This window comes from Aquarana catesbeiana, linkage group LG04, assembly GCF_042186555.1.
Source record: "Aquarana catesbeiana isolate 2022-GZ linkage group LG04, ASM4218655v1, whole genome shotgun sequence".
NCBI classification, from domain to species: Eukaryota; Metazoa; Chordata; class Amphibia; order Anura; family Ranidae; genus Aquarana; species Aquarana catesbeiana.
In genome coordinates, this window is record NC_133327.1 from 597,441,116 (window position 1) to 597,457,571 (window position 16,456).

General features: G+C 43.9%; 1 protein-coding gene across 1 annotated transcript in view; it reads left to right on the top strand.

Moving 5' to 3' along the window:
- ACTR2 (actin related protein 2) overlaps positions 1-16,456 on the top strand; it is a 123,098-nt gene that overhangs the window by 56,971 nt on the left and 49,671 nt on the right. Inside the window, exons 3-4 of the mRNA XM_073628209.1 lie at positions 3,436-3,651; positions 9,581-9,653. Of these exons, the coding sequence (XP_073484310.1) occupies positions 3,436-3,651; positions 9,581-9,653 (289 nt within the window). The remainder of the gene's footprint in view (positions 1-3,435; positions 3,652-9,580; positions 9,654-16,456) is intronic.

Consider the following 16,456-nt stretch of genomic DNA (forward strand, 5'->3'; position numbering starts at 1 on the left):
ATATGTGCATTTAGGGTGCAGGATGCCAAAATATGCAGATGCTGGTTCCAGATCAATATAAAAAAAGAATAAAGACTGTATTTTACCCTCTACCTAAAATGTAAAAGTAAATAGTGGTGCTGATATTGAAATATGCCAATCAATACTGTAACATAAACATAAATGAAATAACACCGTGACAAGTGAAAGTCACTGTGAACATTAGTGACAGAAGTGACACAAATTAAAGTCCATAAAATAATCCAAATTTTGACTCCGTAATTTCAAAAATATCTTTCTATAGGAGTTGTAATATTCCAGATCTTCCACCACACCGCATGTGAGAGTGCCTCCGCTCCCCTTAAGAAATGCACTCACCGGCTTTAGGTGCCTTGCACCCTCATGCTCGGCATTGACACTTTTACCCTCAATGGTTAAATCATCCCACCGATATCCAACCGTGCATACGGAAAAAGATCTCTCCACATGAAAATAAAATAAGTGCTCCAATACTCTGATAACATTTAAAACAATTTAATGAATAAAAGCAAATCTCCAACTATTGCACTCGCATAGATCCAAATAAAGTAAGCATAAAAACAATCCTCCTGTTATCAGCAAGTGGTGGTATATTGTGGTCACAGCGGACCCGCGGTGTACGATCTGTATCTCACGCTCACTGACTCATCAGATTCAGATCGTCACTTCTGGTTTGACGTCAGATGTCACAATAGTGCAATAAGAGTGCAATAGTTGGAGATTTGCTTTTATTCATTAAATTGTTTTAAACGTTATCAGAGTATTGGAGCACTTATTTTATTTTCATGTGGAGAGATCTTTTTCCGTATGCATGGTTGGATATTGGTGGGATGATTTAATCCTTTGAGGGTAAAAGTGTATATGCCGAGTATGAGAGTGCAAAGCACCTAAAGCCGGTGACTGTGTTTTTTAAGGGGAGCGGAGGCACTTTCATATGCGGTGTGGTGGAAGATCTGGAATATTACAACTGCTAAAGAAAGATATTTTTGAAGTCGCAAAGTCAAAATTTGGATTATTTTATGGACTTTAATTTGTGTCACTTCTGTCACTAATGTTCACAGTGACTTTCACTTGTCACAGGGTGTTATTTTATGTTCTTTTATACAGTATTGATTCTTTATATTTTAGTGTCAGCCCCACTATTTACTTTTACATTTTAGGTAGAGGGTAAAATATACTCTTCTTTTTGATTTATTAGAGTGGCAGCTTTAATCAAATCTCGAATCTTTAATAGGGGCGCAGTGGTAGGGCTTCAAGTGTGGGCATGTTAAACTTGCTGACCATCAGTTAGAAACATAAAAAGAATAGAAGGCTTCCAGGTGTAGTATTGCACCCTTAAAGCGGAGTTTCACCGAAAAGTGGAACTTCCACTCGTTGTACCCCCCCCTTGGCACTTTTCGGGGGGGGGGGTTGGGAGAGACAGGATACCTGTCTTTCACGGGTATCCTGTTCCCACTTCCAGTAGCCTCAGCCGCGGGTATTGATGTCACTGCCCAGGCTCCCTCCTCCTCCCCCGGCTGTCGGGCCAGTAGGAGAAATCGGTGGAGCCTCGCGCATGGAAACATCAGCTGTGGACAGGTAAGTGTCCGATTTATTAAAAGTCAGCAGCTGCAGTATGTGCAGCTGCTGGCTTTTAATTTTTGCAGCGGTGGGCGAACCAAAACAAGTTGGATTGGTAACTCGCAAAAGGGGCCATATCTCTCATGGTAACTGTGTAGCTTGACCCTTCCTACTCATCTTACCTCCCCTTCGGCCTGTAAGTATGCCCACTTTTTAGACAATAGGAGATAACTACACAGAGGCCGACTGTTATTTTTTCTAATAAAGCATTTCAGACTGAAAGATGTGTCCACTTTCATGTTGGCAGCAGTTGCCCATGGCTGTTTGTGTAAAGCTACTTCACAAGATTCTAATTTGACTTTGTGTCCCATAATATTAGTGTGTCACAAAACTCTTAATTGTAATTTTTTTTATTTTTTTGAAAATCCCTCACTAGCAGATGAGTTTCAGTGGTGTCTGAAGACTGCATCATTGAAATTCTATTTCATTATCACTAATGGAAGTCTTTCAGTGATTTATCATCCTTTTGTATTATCAGTTGGATCCTGAATTCTGTATGGCTGGAGTATGAAAATTGGTGATGTTGCTCAGCTAATTCACTATCAACGCTCAGCATACAAAATACATCACAGGTGTGCCCCACCATCAGAAGAGCTTTGCACTGTTTAGTCTTGCAAACTAAAATAAAAAGGATTGACTGTATTGTGCTAAAACACCTAAAAATGCATGGGTTAAAGTGGTGTTCCTCCTGGGTAAGTCAGCAGCTACAAATACTGTAGCTGCTAACTTTTAATGTAAGGATACTTGCCTGTCCTGGGAGCCCCCGATGTCGGCACCCTTAGCGTCCTGTCCCTCGGCTCCGGGTGCAGGTGCTGGCATAATTACTAAGGGAAACAGGAGTGAAGCCTACTGCGCATGCGCGAGTCATGCTGCCCTTTCTGAATGGTCCCTGTTGTCTTTTGGGACCCGGGTGTCTCCCAGAAAGCAGCGGGGGGGGGGCGGACATTGCGTAGTTCACTGCGATCTTTCCCCGGAAATGGGAGCAGATACCTGGATTTGACAGGTATATGCTCCCCCTCCCCCCTGAAAGGTGCCAATTGTGGTACCGGAGGAGGGGAGGGGAATCAGCGGAAGTTCCATTTATGGGTGGAACTCTGCTTTAAGATGTGTAGCATTGAAACAAGGTTGGAGAACTCATGTGATGTAGGTGCAGTTTCAGGTGTGTTTAAAGCTTTGCAATGATCTTAAAGTGATTCTAAAGGCATTCTAATCATCAAGATAAAAAACCTGTGTACAGCAGCCCCCCTCAGCTCCCCTTATACTTACTTGAGCCCCATCTCAATCCAGCAATGTGCACAAGTGCTTCGGCCATCTGGGACTCCCTCCTGATTGACTGAGACACGGCAGCGACGCCTTTGGCTCCCACTGCTGTCAATAAAAGTCAGGGAGCCAATCAGAGAGCGGGCGGGGCCCCAACCACAGCTCCATGTCTGAATGGACACACAGAGCTGCTGCTTGGCTCGGGTGCCCCCAAAGTAAGCTGTTAGCTGTGGGGGCACTCAACAGAAAGGAGGGGCCAAGACAGCTGGCGAGGGACCCGAGAAGAGGCGGATCTGGGCTGCTCTGTGCAAAACCACTACACAGAGCAGGTAAGTATAACAGGTTTGTTATGTTTAAAGAAAAAGAGACTTTTAAGTATCACTTTAAGCTGTATGTGAAGCTGTTATTCCATCACCAGAATATCTGAGCTGAGGACACAGGAAAAAATAGGTAGCTATATACTTTGTATGAATGTTTTACTTTGTACAGAAATCCATAGCTGCATGTGTTTATTGAGCATTGTTTCTGCATTCTCAGGACCTCATGGTTGGAGATGAAGCTAGTGAGCTCCGTTCCATGCTAGAAGTAAACTACCCCATGGAGAATGGTATTGTGCGGAACTGGGATGACATGAAGCACTTGTGGGACTACACATTCGGGCCTGAGAAATTGAACATAGACACCAGAGACTGTAAAATCCTCCTAACAGAACCCCCGATGAATCCAACCAAAAACCGTGAGAAGATTGTCGAGGTAAATCGTTTTGACTCTACTTTGTTTATAATCTGTGCAGAATTGCATTAGGTGAAAGGACAATCCTCTGGTAATTGGATAATCTAATGGGACTTGTAATTCCTGGTCTCTGATGATGTATGTATGTTGCATAGGAAAAAACGTGATTTTATTCCTACAGTTTTGTTAGGGCTTTTCTTTTTTGCAATGGTCCTGCTTTTTGCAAAATAGGGAGTCCTCTTCATGTGCCTCTCTTTCACTAGGACTGAGATCTGGAATTTAGGTACCACCTGTAGACATAAGTTGAATATAATGGCATTATATGAAATTTGTACTGTTACCAACAATAAAAAGTCCAAAAAAAATTTGATGGTGGCCATCTTGAACCCCCATGGCAGTGTGGGCTCTTAGGACTGCTGGTCACAGCAGGATCTTGCATTCAATTGTCTACAGGTCGCAGCAGTAGCTGTGCCTTGTGGGACTAGAGGTCGCTACAGATTAATAGCTGGTTGGACTACAGTTTGCATTAGTGCCTTCTTTGTGGGACTACAGGTTGCAGCAAGTATTAAAGGGCAGCACAACCTTTCCTTTTGGGTGTGGAGGAACAGGTAGCTCTTTGTATAAAATCTCCTGGGGTAACCAGCACATTGGTTCTTAATGCCTCATTGATGGCAGAGGAGGGGATGTAGGGGGTGAGGAGCCCCAAATACCACCTTCAACTAGGGAAGAACCTTGACACAATCCCCTGTGCAATGTTTCTGAGCAGTTTGCAATGTTCCTTGCAGCTCTGACTCCCTTCATCTGCATGGCATCTCCACTGCTTCTGGGCCACATTCCTGCAGTTCCTTTGTGACCAGGGAGAAATTATCATCTGCTATCGCTGGCAGTGTGAGATTTCAGATCAGTGGGTACACAATATAGTGACTTGTAGGCCTCTTTCACACTGGGCGGGGGCGGTGGTAAAGTGCCGCTATTTTTAGCGGTGCATTACCATCGTATTTGCGGAGGTAAAAAGTGTTAAAACCACCCGCAAAGTGCTGCAGCAGCAGTGCTTTGCTGGCGGTATATCCACGCTGCCCATTGATTTCAATGGGCAGGAGCGGTATACACACGGCTCCTTCACTGCTCCAAAGATGCTGATAGCAGGACTTTTTTTAGCGTCCTGCCAGCGCACCGCTCCAGTGTGAAAGCTCTCGGGCTTTCACACTGAAGAGACAGGAACGGCTCTTTCAGGGAGCTTTGCAGGTGCTATTTTTAGCGCTAAATCGCCTCAGTGTGAAAGGTGTCGTAGCTACAGAGCCCCCCCTCCATGCCTTTTATGCTTTCAAATGTTTCTTTGAATCTGCAAAGAAAGCTCTCAATTATCTTTTATCTCAAGATGTTATTAATCTGGTGCCAGAGGGCGAAAGTTTTTGAGGTTTCTACTCGAACCTTTTCACACTTCCGAAAACCAGACAGTGATGTTTGTCCCGTCTTGGATCTCAGGAGGCCAGATTAGTGATTTTTTTTTTTCCCGCCCGCCCCGCCTGCCTCAGACAAATGTCTTGCTCTGAAGGTGCAGGTTGAGACTTTTAGGAGGTTGACCAATCTCTCAATTTTCCTTTGCATGAGGGTTCTGGGAAAGATGGTAGCCTCCTTTTTTGAGGCAGTTTCCTTTGCCCAGTTTTATTCTAGGCCCCTCCCAGTGATCTTAAAGTCATTGTAAAGCTTTAAAAAAATATTATTGTTGTTTTTTTGTTTTTAAATAAACTTTTATACTTACCTGCTCTGTGCAGTGGTTTTGCACAGAGTGGCCCTGATCCTCCTTCTCGGGTCCCACGACGGCACTCCTTCCTCTTGTCGGGTGCCCCCACAATAAGCAGCTTGCTATGGGAGGCACCTGAGCCGCTGCTCTTTGTCCATTCACACATGGAGCCGCGGTTAATATCCGCTCACTGGCTGTGATTGACAGCAGTGGGAGCCATTGTCTCCCACTGCTGCCAAAAAACAATCAGGAGTGTGAGACCCCTGAAAGGCAAGGCTCTCATAGACATTGCTGGATCGAGAGAGGACTCGGGTAAGTATTTGGGGGGCTGCTGCACACAGAAGTTTTTTTACGCATGAAGGTAAAAAACCTTGTGCCTTTACAACCACTTTAACCGCATGGAGCAGGAGGATGCAGTCCTTGGATTTCTCAGTGTCGTAAACCCCCAGCTGTCTCTGGAATGGTGGATGATCTAATGCAGGGATATGCAATTAGCGGACCTCCCAGCTGTTGCAGAACTACAATTCCCATGAGGCATAGCAAGACTGATAGCCACAAGCATGACACCCAGATGCAGAGGCATGATGGGACTTTTTGCAACAGCTGGAGGTCTGCTAATTGCATATCCTTGATCTAATGGATGCAAAAGATGGGAAATTGTTTATGACCTGGAGGGTCCTGATGGGCTGGGGTGGAATTTTGGATAATATCTCAGTCCAGGGAACTTTGTCACCACAAGAGAGGTTGTTGCCTGGAATTGAGGGTGATTTGCCTTTCCCTACTGCATTGTTTGGTGCAGCTGAAGGGCTTCCTGTATAGGTCTAGTTGGACTGCTCGGGAGGAAGTGCATTTCATCCTGTCTTGAGCAGAACTCTGTCTGTTTTCTGCACTGCTTGCAGTCCACATTCCAGATGTGGTAAATTAGCAGGCAGATTTTCTCAGCTGTCAGCAACTGACTTCTGGGGAGTGGGCTTCTCACCCTGAGGTGTTTCAGGTACTCTGCCAAGGATGGGAAACCCTAGATGTAAATTTTCTGGCATCCAGATTCAATGCAGTGCTAGACAGGTTCGTCTCCAGGGCAGGGGATCCTCAAGCACTTTTGGCAGGTGCTGTGGTGACACTGTAAGACCAGTTCTCCTTAATTTATGTGTGATCATTGTTACAGCATCTTCCTAGCCTTTAAAAAAGGTGGTGCTCCAACATCGTAAACATTCGCCGGCTTTAATGGCATGGCTGTTGAAGCCAGCGTGGGTCTTAAGAGACACAGGAGTCTCCAATTTGGTCATTCCTGCCCTACTGAATGCTTGGAAGGTGATTTTAAGGAAGATTCAAAGAACTTGTTTTTTGTGTTTTGTCCCTTTTTTTTTTTTTTTTTTTTTTTTTTAAGGCTAGCGGATTTCGTTCTCACAAAATGAAGTTCGATCCAAGTGTCAGATTTCAACTTTGGGTGTCCTTTTTTCCTTTTTCAGAGATCAGTTACTTCACATTTCTTGGTGTGTGCATTTGTGCAAGGCATTATGTCTATTTTTCCACCAGGCAGGACCCCATGGAACCTCTACTTTAGTACTTTCTGTATTGCAGAAATCTTTTTTTGAGCCAATCCTAGGCTGCTACCGGGTTTTTGGTTCATATTTGACAAAGTTTTTTTTTTTTTTTTTTTACTAAGTAAATGTTTGAACCGCTGAGGACGCTACCATTGGTTGGTGTTTTTTTTTAGTCTGCTCTGTGAGGTTCAAACCTGTTTTGGTTTAGTTGTTGGGGCCAGTTGGCATGTTGCCCTCTTATATTCAATGCTTTGGGACTTTTGGTTTACCTGTAAAATCCTTTTCTTGGAGTACATCGCCGGACACAGGGATCCCACCCCTTTGCCTTTGTGGGTTTATGGCTAGCTACAAAAACTGTAGACTTGCCTTACAGGGAGAAGTTATGTCTAGGAGGGGATTTCCTGTGTGTAGGTGTTTTTTTTTTTTTTTTTGGATATTATTTTGTTTTGCCAGTGTCCAGTCACCTTAAGGTGGCAGCATAACTCTATCTTAATGAAAATTAAGATAGCCTATGTCAAGAGATGTACGCCAAGAAAAGGATTTTACAGGTAAATCAAAAATAATATTTTTATAAGGTGTTCTCATGTAAGAAATATTTAGGTATCATTTATAATAGAGAGCAAGTATTGCTATCAGTACTTTTCGAAAAGCACGCAGCTGTGTTTCGTAAATGTGCAGAGCTTTTATTTTTTTTTTTTTATTAAGCAGCAATATTACTGCAGCACGGCCACACATCTTTCATGGAACCCAAAGTGCCCATATTAATGCTTACCACCAATGCTGTTTCACATAACGCAAACTACACCCAAATGCCGACTTTGAAATGGAATCAACTGTGCTGGAGACCTCTTTCTCAATTCAACAAGGGTTGGCCCTGTGCTGCTTCTGCTGTGGTTTTGTCACTCACAGCCCCAACATCTCTCATCTGGTGGCTGTCTCTTGTTAGTCTGGTGCCTTTTCATATAGCTGATTGGGTAATTGATAACTTATTCACTTTACTGTGAAAATCAATAGGCAAATAATCTAGTCTGTATGCCTAAAGTTATCTATTGCCTCGTTTCCCCTGACCGGATCGGTTCAGTTCGGTTTGGTACGGTACGCTATTTTGAGTGTTTCCATTATGAAAGCGGCCCATACAACCGAAGCTTCAGATGTGGGGCCATAGAAAATGGTACGGTTCGGTTAGGGCGGAGCTACGATACACTCCTCTGATTGGCGGATGTGTGATGCCATGCTAGGCATTTTTTCTAAACCCACGTATGGCTCCTGGCGGTCCCACTTGCAGTGGAAACGCTCACCTGAATAGGCCGGACCATTCTAGGCCTTCCAAACTGTAGCGAACCGATCCGCCTCAGTGGAAACGAGGCATATATGGACTTGGATTAAATGATCCCTTTGAATACAATGAAAATAATTTTAAAGTTTTGGTCTCTAGTGCATTTTCCAGAATAATTTCAGCATATGTTTCCTTGCTTTTTGTCCAGCATTTCTTATACCTGGTACACGCTACTAGTTGTGCGTTTCTTTTTTTTTTTTTTTCCCGCTGGGTTGAACGAAAAAGAAAAACCTGCCACCTTCGTCAGAGCCGATGTGCAAATGATCCGCCATTCGTACAGCGATCTCCCCCGCTGAGCTATTGTCTTCTTACAGGGGGACGCCCCCTCCGCCAGAACACTCCACTCGGGAGCCGGCTAGCTGCTGGTTTTCCAGCATGCAAACGGCTGGCTTCTGTCGGACAGAGCTGGGCTTTAGAATGGATGCATTATTCCACATTTCCAGTAATATAATAGTTATCTAAATTTAAAGTTCAGTCGACTGTTAAGTGACACTAAACAATAGCCTTATTTTTCAAAAATATTCCATACACGTCCACTACTTAATGGCCCTGTTAGCTATTTTTCATTAAATTTGTTTTTTACTGCGTTTTCCTGCCTCCTTGTAACATCTCTCTATGAGCTCCCTAATATCTAATTTTCCCCCCTCACTTCTGATTCTTTGAAACGAGCAGTGCATGGTAATTGTGATGATATGCATTGCTCTATGCACACTACAAATCTCATAGTCCCTATTCCATTTCTAGAGTGAGAGAAAGAGGGTCGCATACACACAGGCTGAATATTGGGCGATATCGGCCGGTTCAATAGAAACCGTCTGACGTTTGGCCCGTGTGTACGGCAGCGGGTCCAAAGGGGCTTGACTGAAAAAGGTCTGCCAATCCGCATCTGATCAGCGCTCAGGGGGTGTGCCGCTTCCCTGCCAGAATACAATAGCTCAGTGGGGAGATCGCTGCACTAACATTGGATTGTTAGAACATAATCTCCTCCCAAGCTCTTTGGATTTTTTTTTTCATTCAGCCCGCTGCGTTGAACAGAAAAAAAAAAAAAAACAATGGTGTGTACTAGGCTTTACAGTGGAGAATTCACGTAGTCACCCTCTTACTGGTAGTTGTAACACAGCAGCAAAAAAGAAAAAAAAGCCATTTTGAGGAAGCTGAGAGAAATAGAATGTACTTTGAGTTAAGAATATGTACTTGGATATTTAATTTTAAACCAGAGTTTAGCCACTTTTTTTTTTTTTTTTTAACCTTTTGTTTTTTTTGTTTTTTTACCAAACAGGCTAATTTTACAAACTACTTTTTTTTGTTTGTTTTTTTTTTATGTAGGTTATGTTCGAGACCTATCAATTTTCAGGGGTTTATGTTGCTATCCAGGCTGTTCTTACATTGTATGCACAAGGTAGGTAATCTGAAAGTACAGGATTTGCGCCTTTTTATTGTGTTTGCTTTCAAGAATGCTTTTGCTTATAATGAAATATTAGATACATTGATGAAAACAATTTTAAATGTACCTGATATTTTGATCCAGTAAGATAAACCCAACATGCTCATCAGTTGCATTTTCTTACATAACTGTATAGCAGAATCTTTGCAAATGATACACGAAAAACAGTTGAATCGTTAGTATTATTGGTATTTTCACTTGTCACAAGTGTACATGGAAGTGTGACAATGTATAATTACTTCTCATCCTACGCAGTTAACTAGCCCTCTCCAAGAAATAGGCGCACAAAACCCTATCCAGTTTCCATGGTGACTGCAATTTACTCCATTACCCTGCTGAACAGGTTTTTATTCACAAAGTGTAAAGCACATGCCACACACTGTTAGGCCCTGGCTTTTTAAAATGTCCCTGCAATACTGCTCACATCACTGAATAGAATGTATGTATGGACATGCATAGGTGTCTGATATATCTGCTGCCCATAGTGAGCTGATTTTTTTTCCTCTTATGTTCATTGATGGATATAGCACTTCATTCTTGTTTCTTTATTCTTGACTGTAGGGTTATAGCACCACCTTCAGGAGTAGGACATTAGGCAGAAAAGAACAGGCACAGCACCACCTATGGGTAGTCCCGTTGGTAGTTAACCTCCCCTCTGGTGTAGGCAGCTCAGTTTTTTCAGGTCAGCTGGTACAGGGCCTTAGGTATGTATGTGTTGCAGCCTTAGATGCAGCCCCTCTGCTTTCCAAGATCTCTGTCTCCGCTGTGGTTCTCCGACATGTGCTCTGGCTTAAAGCGGAACTTCAGTCAATTTTTCCATCTAATGAATCTTCTGCCCTTGTTTTAACTTTGGATAGTAAAACGTTTTTTTTTTCCTGCCAGTAAATACCTTATACAGCCCATTTCCTGTTTCTTGTCTGGTCAAAAGCCTAGACTTATGACATGCGCAGCTCTCACTCTTGTGAGAGTTTGCCAGGAAGGGAGTGGGGATGAGTTATAGAGGACCAATGAGAGCTGCAGAGCTGGAGGTGTGCCTCGTGAACAGGCAGCAGCTTCAGCTGCCCACAGTTAAAATCGTTGCAGCCAGACTTAGAGGGAGATTTCTATTGCATATTTGGCAAGTACAGAATCACAGTATATATAGAATAATATTCAAAGTGCTTGGAGGCAAGATTCAGAATGGCAAAGATGTTGTATATTACAAATTATTTGAACAGACTGCAGTTTCTATTTAAGTGTCAGTCGATGGACCAGACGTCTAAGAAAGCCCTGGCCGATTTACCCTTCCAGAGTGGTTGACTCTTTGGTGCCATCCTAGTTTGATATTAACTTTCTCCTGCGTTCCAGAAAAGGAGCCGTGCTGCAAACAAGGTCCCTCTTGCTCCGACAACCAAATCCCCAGGGCCTACCTTTTCTGTTTTTCTCTCTCTCTCTCTCTCTCTCTCTGCATGCCCGAGAATCTGCTGGCCTCCTGTCTCAAAAGGAGGGTGTCCCCCTCTCAAGCTTCTTCCTCATCTGCTGCGCGGGATGAAGGGCAAAGAGATCCTGGTCATTCTTGTGGTTCTAAATTATCCTTAGCGATCCTGGTACTCCGACGTGGAGCGGCTGCTTGCCATCGTCCCCTGGCGGTTTCCTCCGTGCTAAGTTCTTCTGTCCCAAGGACCAATCTTCCACCCTGCTTTACCATCTTTGGCTTTGACGGCTTGGCTATTGAAAGAAGGTTCTGAAGGACAGGGGGTTGTCAGATTCTGTGAGTCTGCTATGTTGAAGGCATATAAATCAACTAGCGGTGTATTTCGGTCACCGAACATTATCGTCCGAAAACTGTTTTTGGTATCGGCCAGAAAAAAAAAAAAAAAAAAGCCGATACCAAAAGTGCCGGGGTCCGCCCCAGGTGCCACCCATTGCGGGAGTGTCATTCTGGCGCACTCAGTCCTCCACTCCTGCTCCCCTGCCTCATGCTCCCCTGCCTTGCACGGACTGCAGTAACTATGTCCCGCCTCCTGTGATAGACAGCACACTGATCCAATTGGGGGACATTGAATCAATGTGAAGTGATAGCAAGAGGTGGGACATTGTTACTACTGCCCAGGCAATTCAAATCCGATCTGAGACAAGGAGATCCCCACTCTAATCCGGCCACAGACAGGCTGAATATGACAGGCACTGGTGAGGCTGCATGTGACGGGCAATGGTGAGGCTGCATTGATCTCTTGTATCATGTCTGCTAGAGGTGCACCGAATGGAAATATTGCTAATACTATTAGCAGTGTGTTTAAGTAAGAGATTGCAGACATGATACAAGAGATGGTTAGAGACTGAGCACTGCATTTTTCTTGGTCATTATTGGCACCTTTAGTGCAAGAAAGGTCAACAATAAATTCATATTATTGTAAATTGATATTAATTAAAAAGTTGAGTATAATACAATTTATATATTAAAGTATAAATATTTTTTAAAAACTGTCATTTTCGGTATCGGTTTTCGGCCTAGTGTATCCTTTGTTTTCGGTTTCGGCACCAAAATTTCCATTCAGGGCACCTTTTAAAATCCACCTCTCTGAAGATATATCACCGCACATGGAATCCTTACATTTCGTGGTATGAGGCTGCTCGTTGTCTAATCTTGGCCTTTTTCCTACAGGCATCAGAAACTGGTCTTGCGTTCTGTGGGTTGAGCATATATGCCTGTGCGTGCTATTGCCCCCGGGGGACCTGAACCAGGTTCTTTTGGTTCTTCAGCAGCCTCCCTTTGAGAATATTTAGTGCTCTTCCTTTACTTACACTCTCTCCCAGAAGTTCACTTTTTTGGTTGCCATCACAAGCTGGTGGCCTTGTCCTATAAGTCTCCCTGTTATGTTTTACACAGGGAAAAAGTGGTTCGCCAAAGTCCCTCCTTGAAGGTGGTGTTTGACTTTCATCTGAATGAAGACGTTGTTCTGTCTTCCCTGTGTCCGCGCCTTTCGCATCCTTAGGAGGTTGCACTGCACTCCTTGGATGTGGTCAGGGTGGTTTGTGTGTACCTGTTTGTATGGCCTCCTTTCAGAGCTTAGCTCATTTTTGTGATTATGGACGGCTCATGAAAAGCCTTATTGGCCTTCTCTGCCACTATTTCTCGATGGATCAGGCAGATGTTTGTCCAGGCTCCTCCCTTCCTCGTTATGTCACACTCTACCAGGGCCTTCCAGGACTCTACCAAGTGCCTCATGGGCATTCTGACATCAGGTGTTTTGTATCTCAAGTACGCAAGGCGTCTACCTAGTCGTCCAGTGTTACGAAGTTGATGTTTTGGCATCTTCAGATAAGTATTTCGGCCGCAAAATCTGTTTTTGAGGTTCCGGGGTTTTTGGTTGTTGATGAACTCCGGGAAAATTTAATGAAGATCAATCAGAAGACCTGTTTTTTGTTTTTTACACTACCTATAGGATCAAGTGAATATAGCACTTAGTTCCATGTAAGTGTGTCCCTTGTCTCTAAACAGCATGGGTGATCGGGTTCCCCCCCACACACAGACATCCAGCAACATATTTGTTTGAAGGGTCTGGCAGCAGGGGCCATTCCAGGGATGAGCGCTGCCACTCACAAAAAAGATCACAGCCTTCAGCGTTTTGTGTCTGCATGGATACATGTTGTGTAATGTTGCATAACGCGTTCATAAAGCGCATGCTTGCTTGCAAGATGCCTGTTCCATAGCACACGTGGGGGCTACAGCGCTATTTGAGCTTTTAGTTTTATGAATGAGCCATTAGCAGTGTTGGGCTGTGTTATACATGACCCTTGCCTGACTTTGCTGATCACTCCATTAATAAATAAATTGTGAAAGCTCACACAGTCCTTCTGCACTTTGCGATCCATCGGTCGGGCTGTGTACAGTATGTGTACAAGACTGGGATCCCAACCCAGGAGTTCCAGATACTTGACCACCTAGGTCCAGCCATGCTACTGACTGATCTTATCAGCAGCAGATTACCTCGGTATGCCATTACTGCTATACCCTGGTCCTTTACCCCCGGGCACGGTGGCTAACCCGAAGGGCCAGACCACCAACCGGAAGAGGTGCTGTTCCCCTATGCAAACGGCCATTATGTGTATGAGGCAAGTATTAACGCCATATGCCTCTATGGAAGCGTGTGTTCATGGAAGCATAAATTCATACAAATATGTTTTAGGCAAGAACAAGAAAAGTGTGTGCTGTATACACGCATACATATAACACGTGTGCTATGGAACAGGCATCTTGCAAGCAAGCATGCGCTTTATGAACGCGTTATGCAACATTACACAACATGTATCCATGCAGACACGTATTCCTATGTTAACATAAGGAATCCTGTATATTTAAGGAAAACTTAAATTAACATGCCTTGTTATGCAACCATGCCAATCTAGGCGATCATGCAACTTTAGGCGATCATGCATCCTTATGTGAGTCTTCATTTTTTTATATGATCCATCACTTTATGCATTTTAAGCACTACTGTGCGGACAAGTACCCTTGTGACCAAGGACTCTTGTGTGATCCAGCATTTTTTGAGATTTTAGGCATTTCTGTGCAAACAAGCACTTTAGTGTGACCCAGCGTCCTCATGCGACTGTGTAAAACACATGTAAATCCATACCAAGAGAAAACCTGTATCTTTGTGATCACCAAGAACATGTTCTGTTAGCTGTTTTACCTACATGATGTACATTCCAAACTCATGTATTTTATGCAAACGTGGACTAGTAAAGAGCAAGTTATCCTCCGCCAACGTGCGTTTCCGCAATCATGCGATTTAACTGTTTGTGCGTTAGCAACCATGCGCACCAGCAACTGTGCATCCCAGCAGTTGTGCATTTGGCTAGCTTGTAAGCAAGCACCTGCATGAGGATATTGTGGAGGTTTTCTAGCCTGCTGATCAAGCATCTTTATGCGATCAAGCCTTTCTGTTTGACCATGGGACTAGGAGAAAAGAAAGCAACGATGCATATCAATACAAACATAAACATGCCTCTTTATGTGACCGTGTATCTTTATACGATCCTGTCACCTTATGCGATCACGCGTTCTTATGTGATTAAAAAATTAAGCATGTTTTTAGTGTTGTTGTTGTTTGTTTTTTTTTTTTTTAACACGAACATGTCCAAACATGCATTTTGCACACACATGACCATGTATCTTTATGCAACCTGTTTGTTTAAGCAGCAACCCTGCGTTTAAGCAGAACCTGTGCGTTTAAGTAGAACCTGTGCGTTTCAGTAGCAACTGTGTGATCTAGCATTGTGCGTACCAGCCACTGTGTATTTCAGCATCTGTGCATTTTAAGCAACTGTGCGACCTTAGTGACTGTGCAATTCAGCATCTGTGTATGTTAGCAACTGTGCGATTTCAGCAACTGTACATAGCATCTGTGCGTACTAGCAACTGTGTGATTTTAGCAACTATACATATCAGCATCTTTGCGTACTAGCAACAGTGCGATTTTAGCAACTGTGCGATTCTAGCAACTGCATATCAGCATCTGTGCGTATTAGCAACTGTGTGATTTTAGCAACTAAGCATAGCAGTATCTGTGTGTATTTATCAACTGTGCGATTTTAGCAAGCACCTGCTCAACTGCAGTTGGTCCTATACTTATAACTGTAGGATACCAAGCACATATGCACTATGCTCAAACCTTTCAAACATGTAATATAACAACATGCATTTCAAAACTGCAAGCACATATATTATGCTGTTCATGCCCACAAGCAGAAAAGGACACTTTCAAAGTGAACTGCTAATCATCCAGGGGTGTATCTACTACTTACAGCTTGTACATGCCCCATGGATAGGCAGAAAATATGCAGCATGTAATCATGACTTGTCTGTACCTGTTCCCAAGCTGGCACTCACACACTCACGGCCCACTGTTCTGTCTCCAAGGCCTTCCAGCCTGTCAGCACATGGTAATGGCTGCCCTTCTTCCTGCCTAAAATAACAATAGGCTAGGAGCAAATCTGCGCCCTCTAGTGGCTGGGGAAAAAACAGCAACCTGCCTGAGCCACAGTACAAGCATGATAGAACAGTACACTGCTCCCAGTGACCACTGGGAAACACAGATCACTCTCTTAATAGAAACACTGCAAACAAATGCAGACTCACCATTCCTCGCTGCAGGGTACTGCTGGAATATCACAGCGACCCAATCTTCACCCATCACGGCGGGTTGGTGTCATGCTAGACCTTAAAGAAAGGGGTCCCCTCTGTACGTAGGGTCCACTGCCTTGGGCCATGTATAGCGCCCTGCCAGAGCAAACCTGTGGTATAGCAATGTGACCAAGGTGCTGGATCTCAGGGCCCAGCTCTCCTAAGAGAAGCATTACAGGCAAAACCTCGTTCTTCGGTATTGAGGCGTCGGGTACCATCCACTTTAGCTTTTGTTTTGGCTCTTTGAATGGATCCAATAGCGTAGCTCCCTGACCCTGTTCAGGCCATCTAGGAGCACTTATTAAACGTGACCAACACCTTAGACACTGGCGAAAAAACTGAGGTACTCCCTGTAGGGGAGGGGTTACATAGGGAGGAAACTTCCTGTCTAATTGATTACACCAGTGTCCAGCACCTGAAGGTGAGATATTACCCACTTAGTAATTACTATGAGCTTCTGTGTCCTGTGATGTACGATAAAGAAAAATAAATCGTGAAAGCTCACACGGTCCTTCTGCGCTTTGCGATCTATCTGTTGGGCTGTGTACAAGTAAACGCCTGATAAACAGAGAGCCACAGCTCTGAGTGA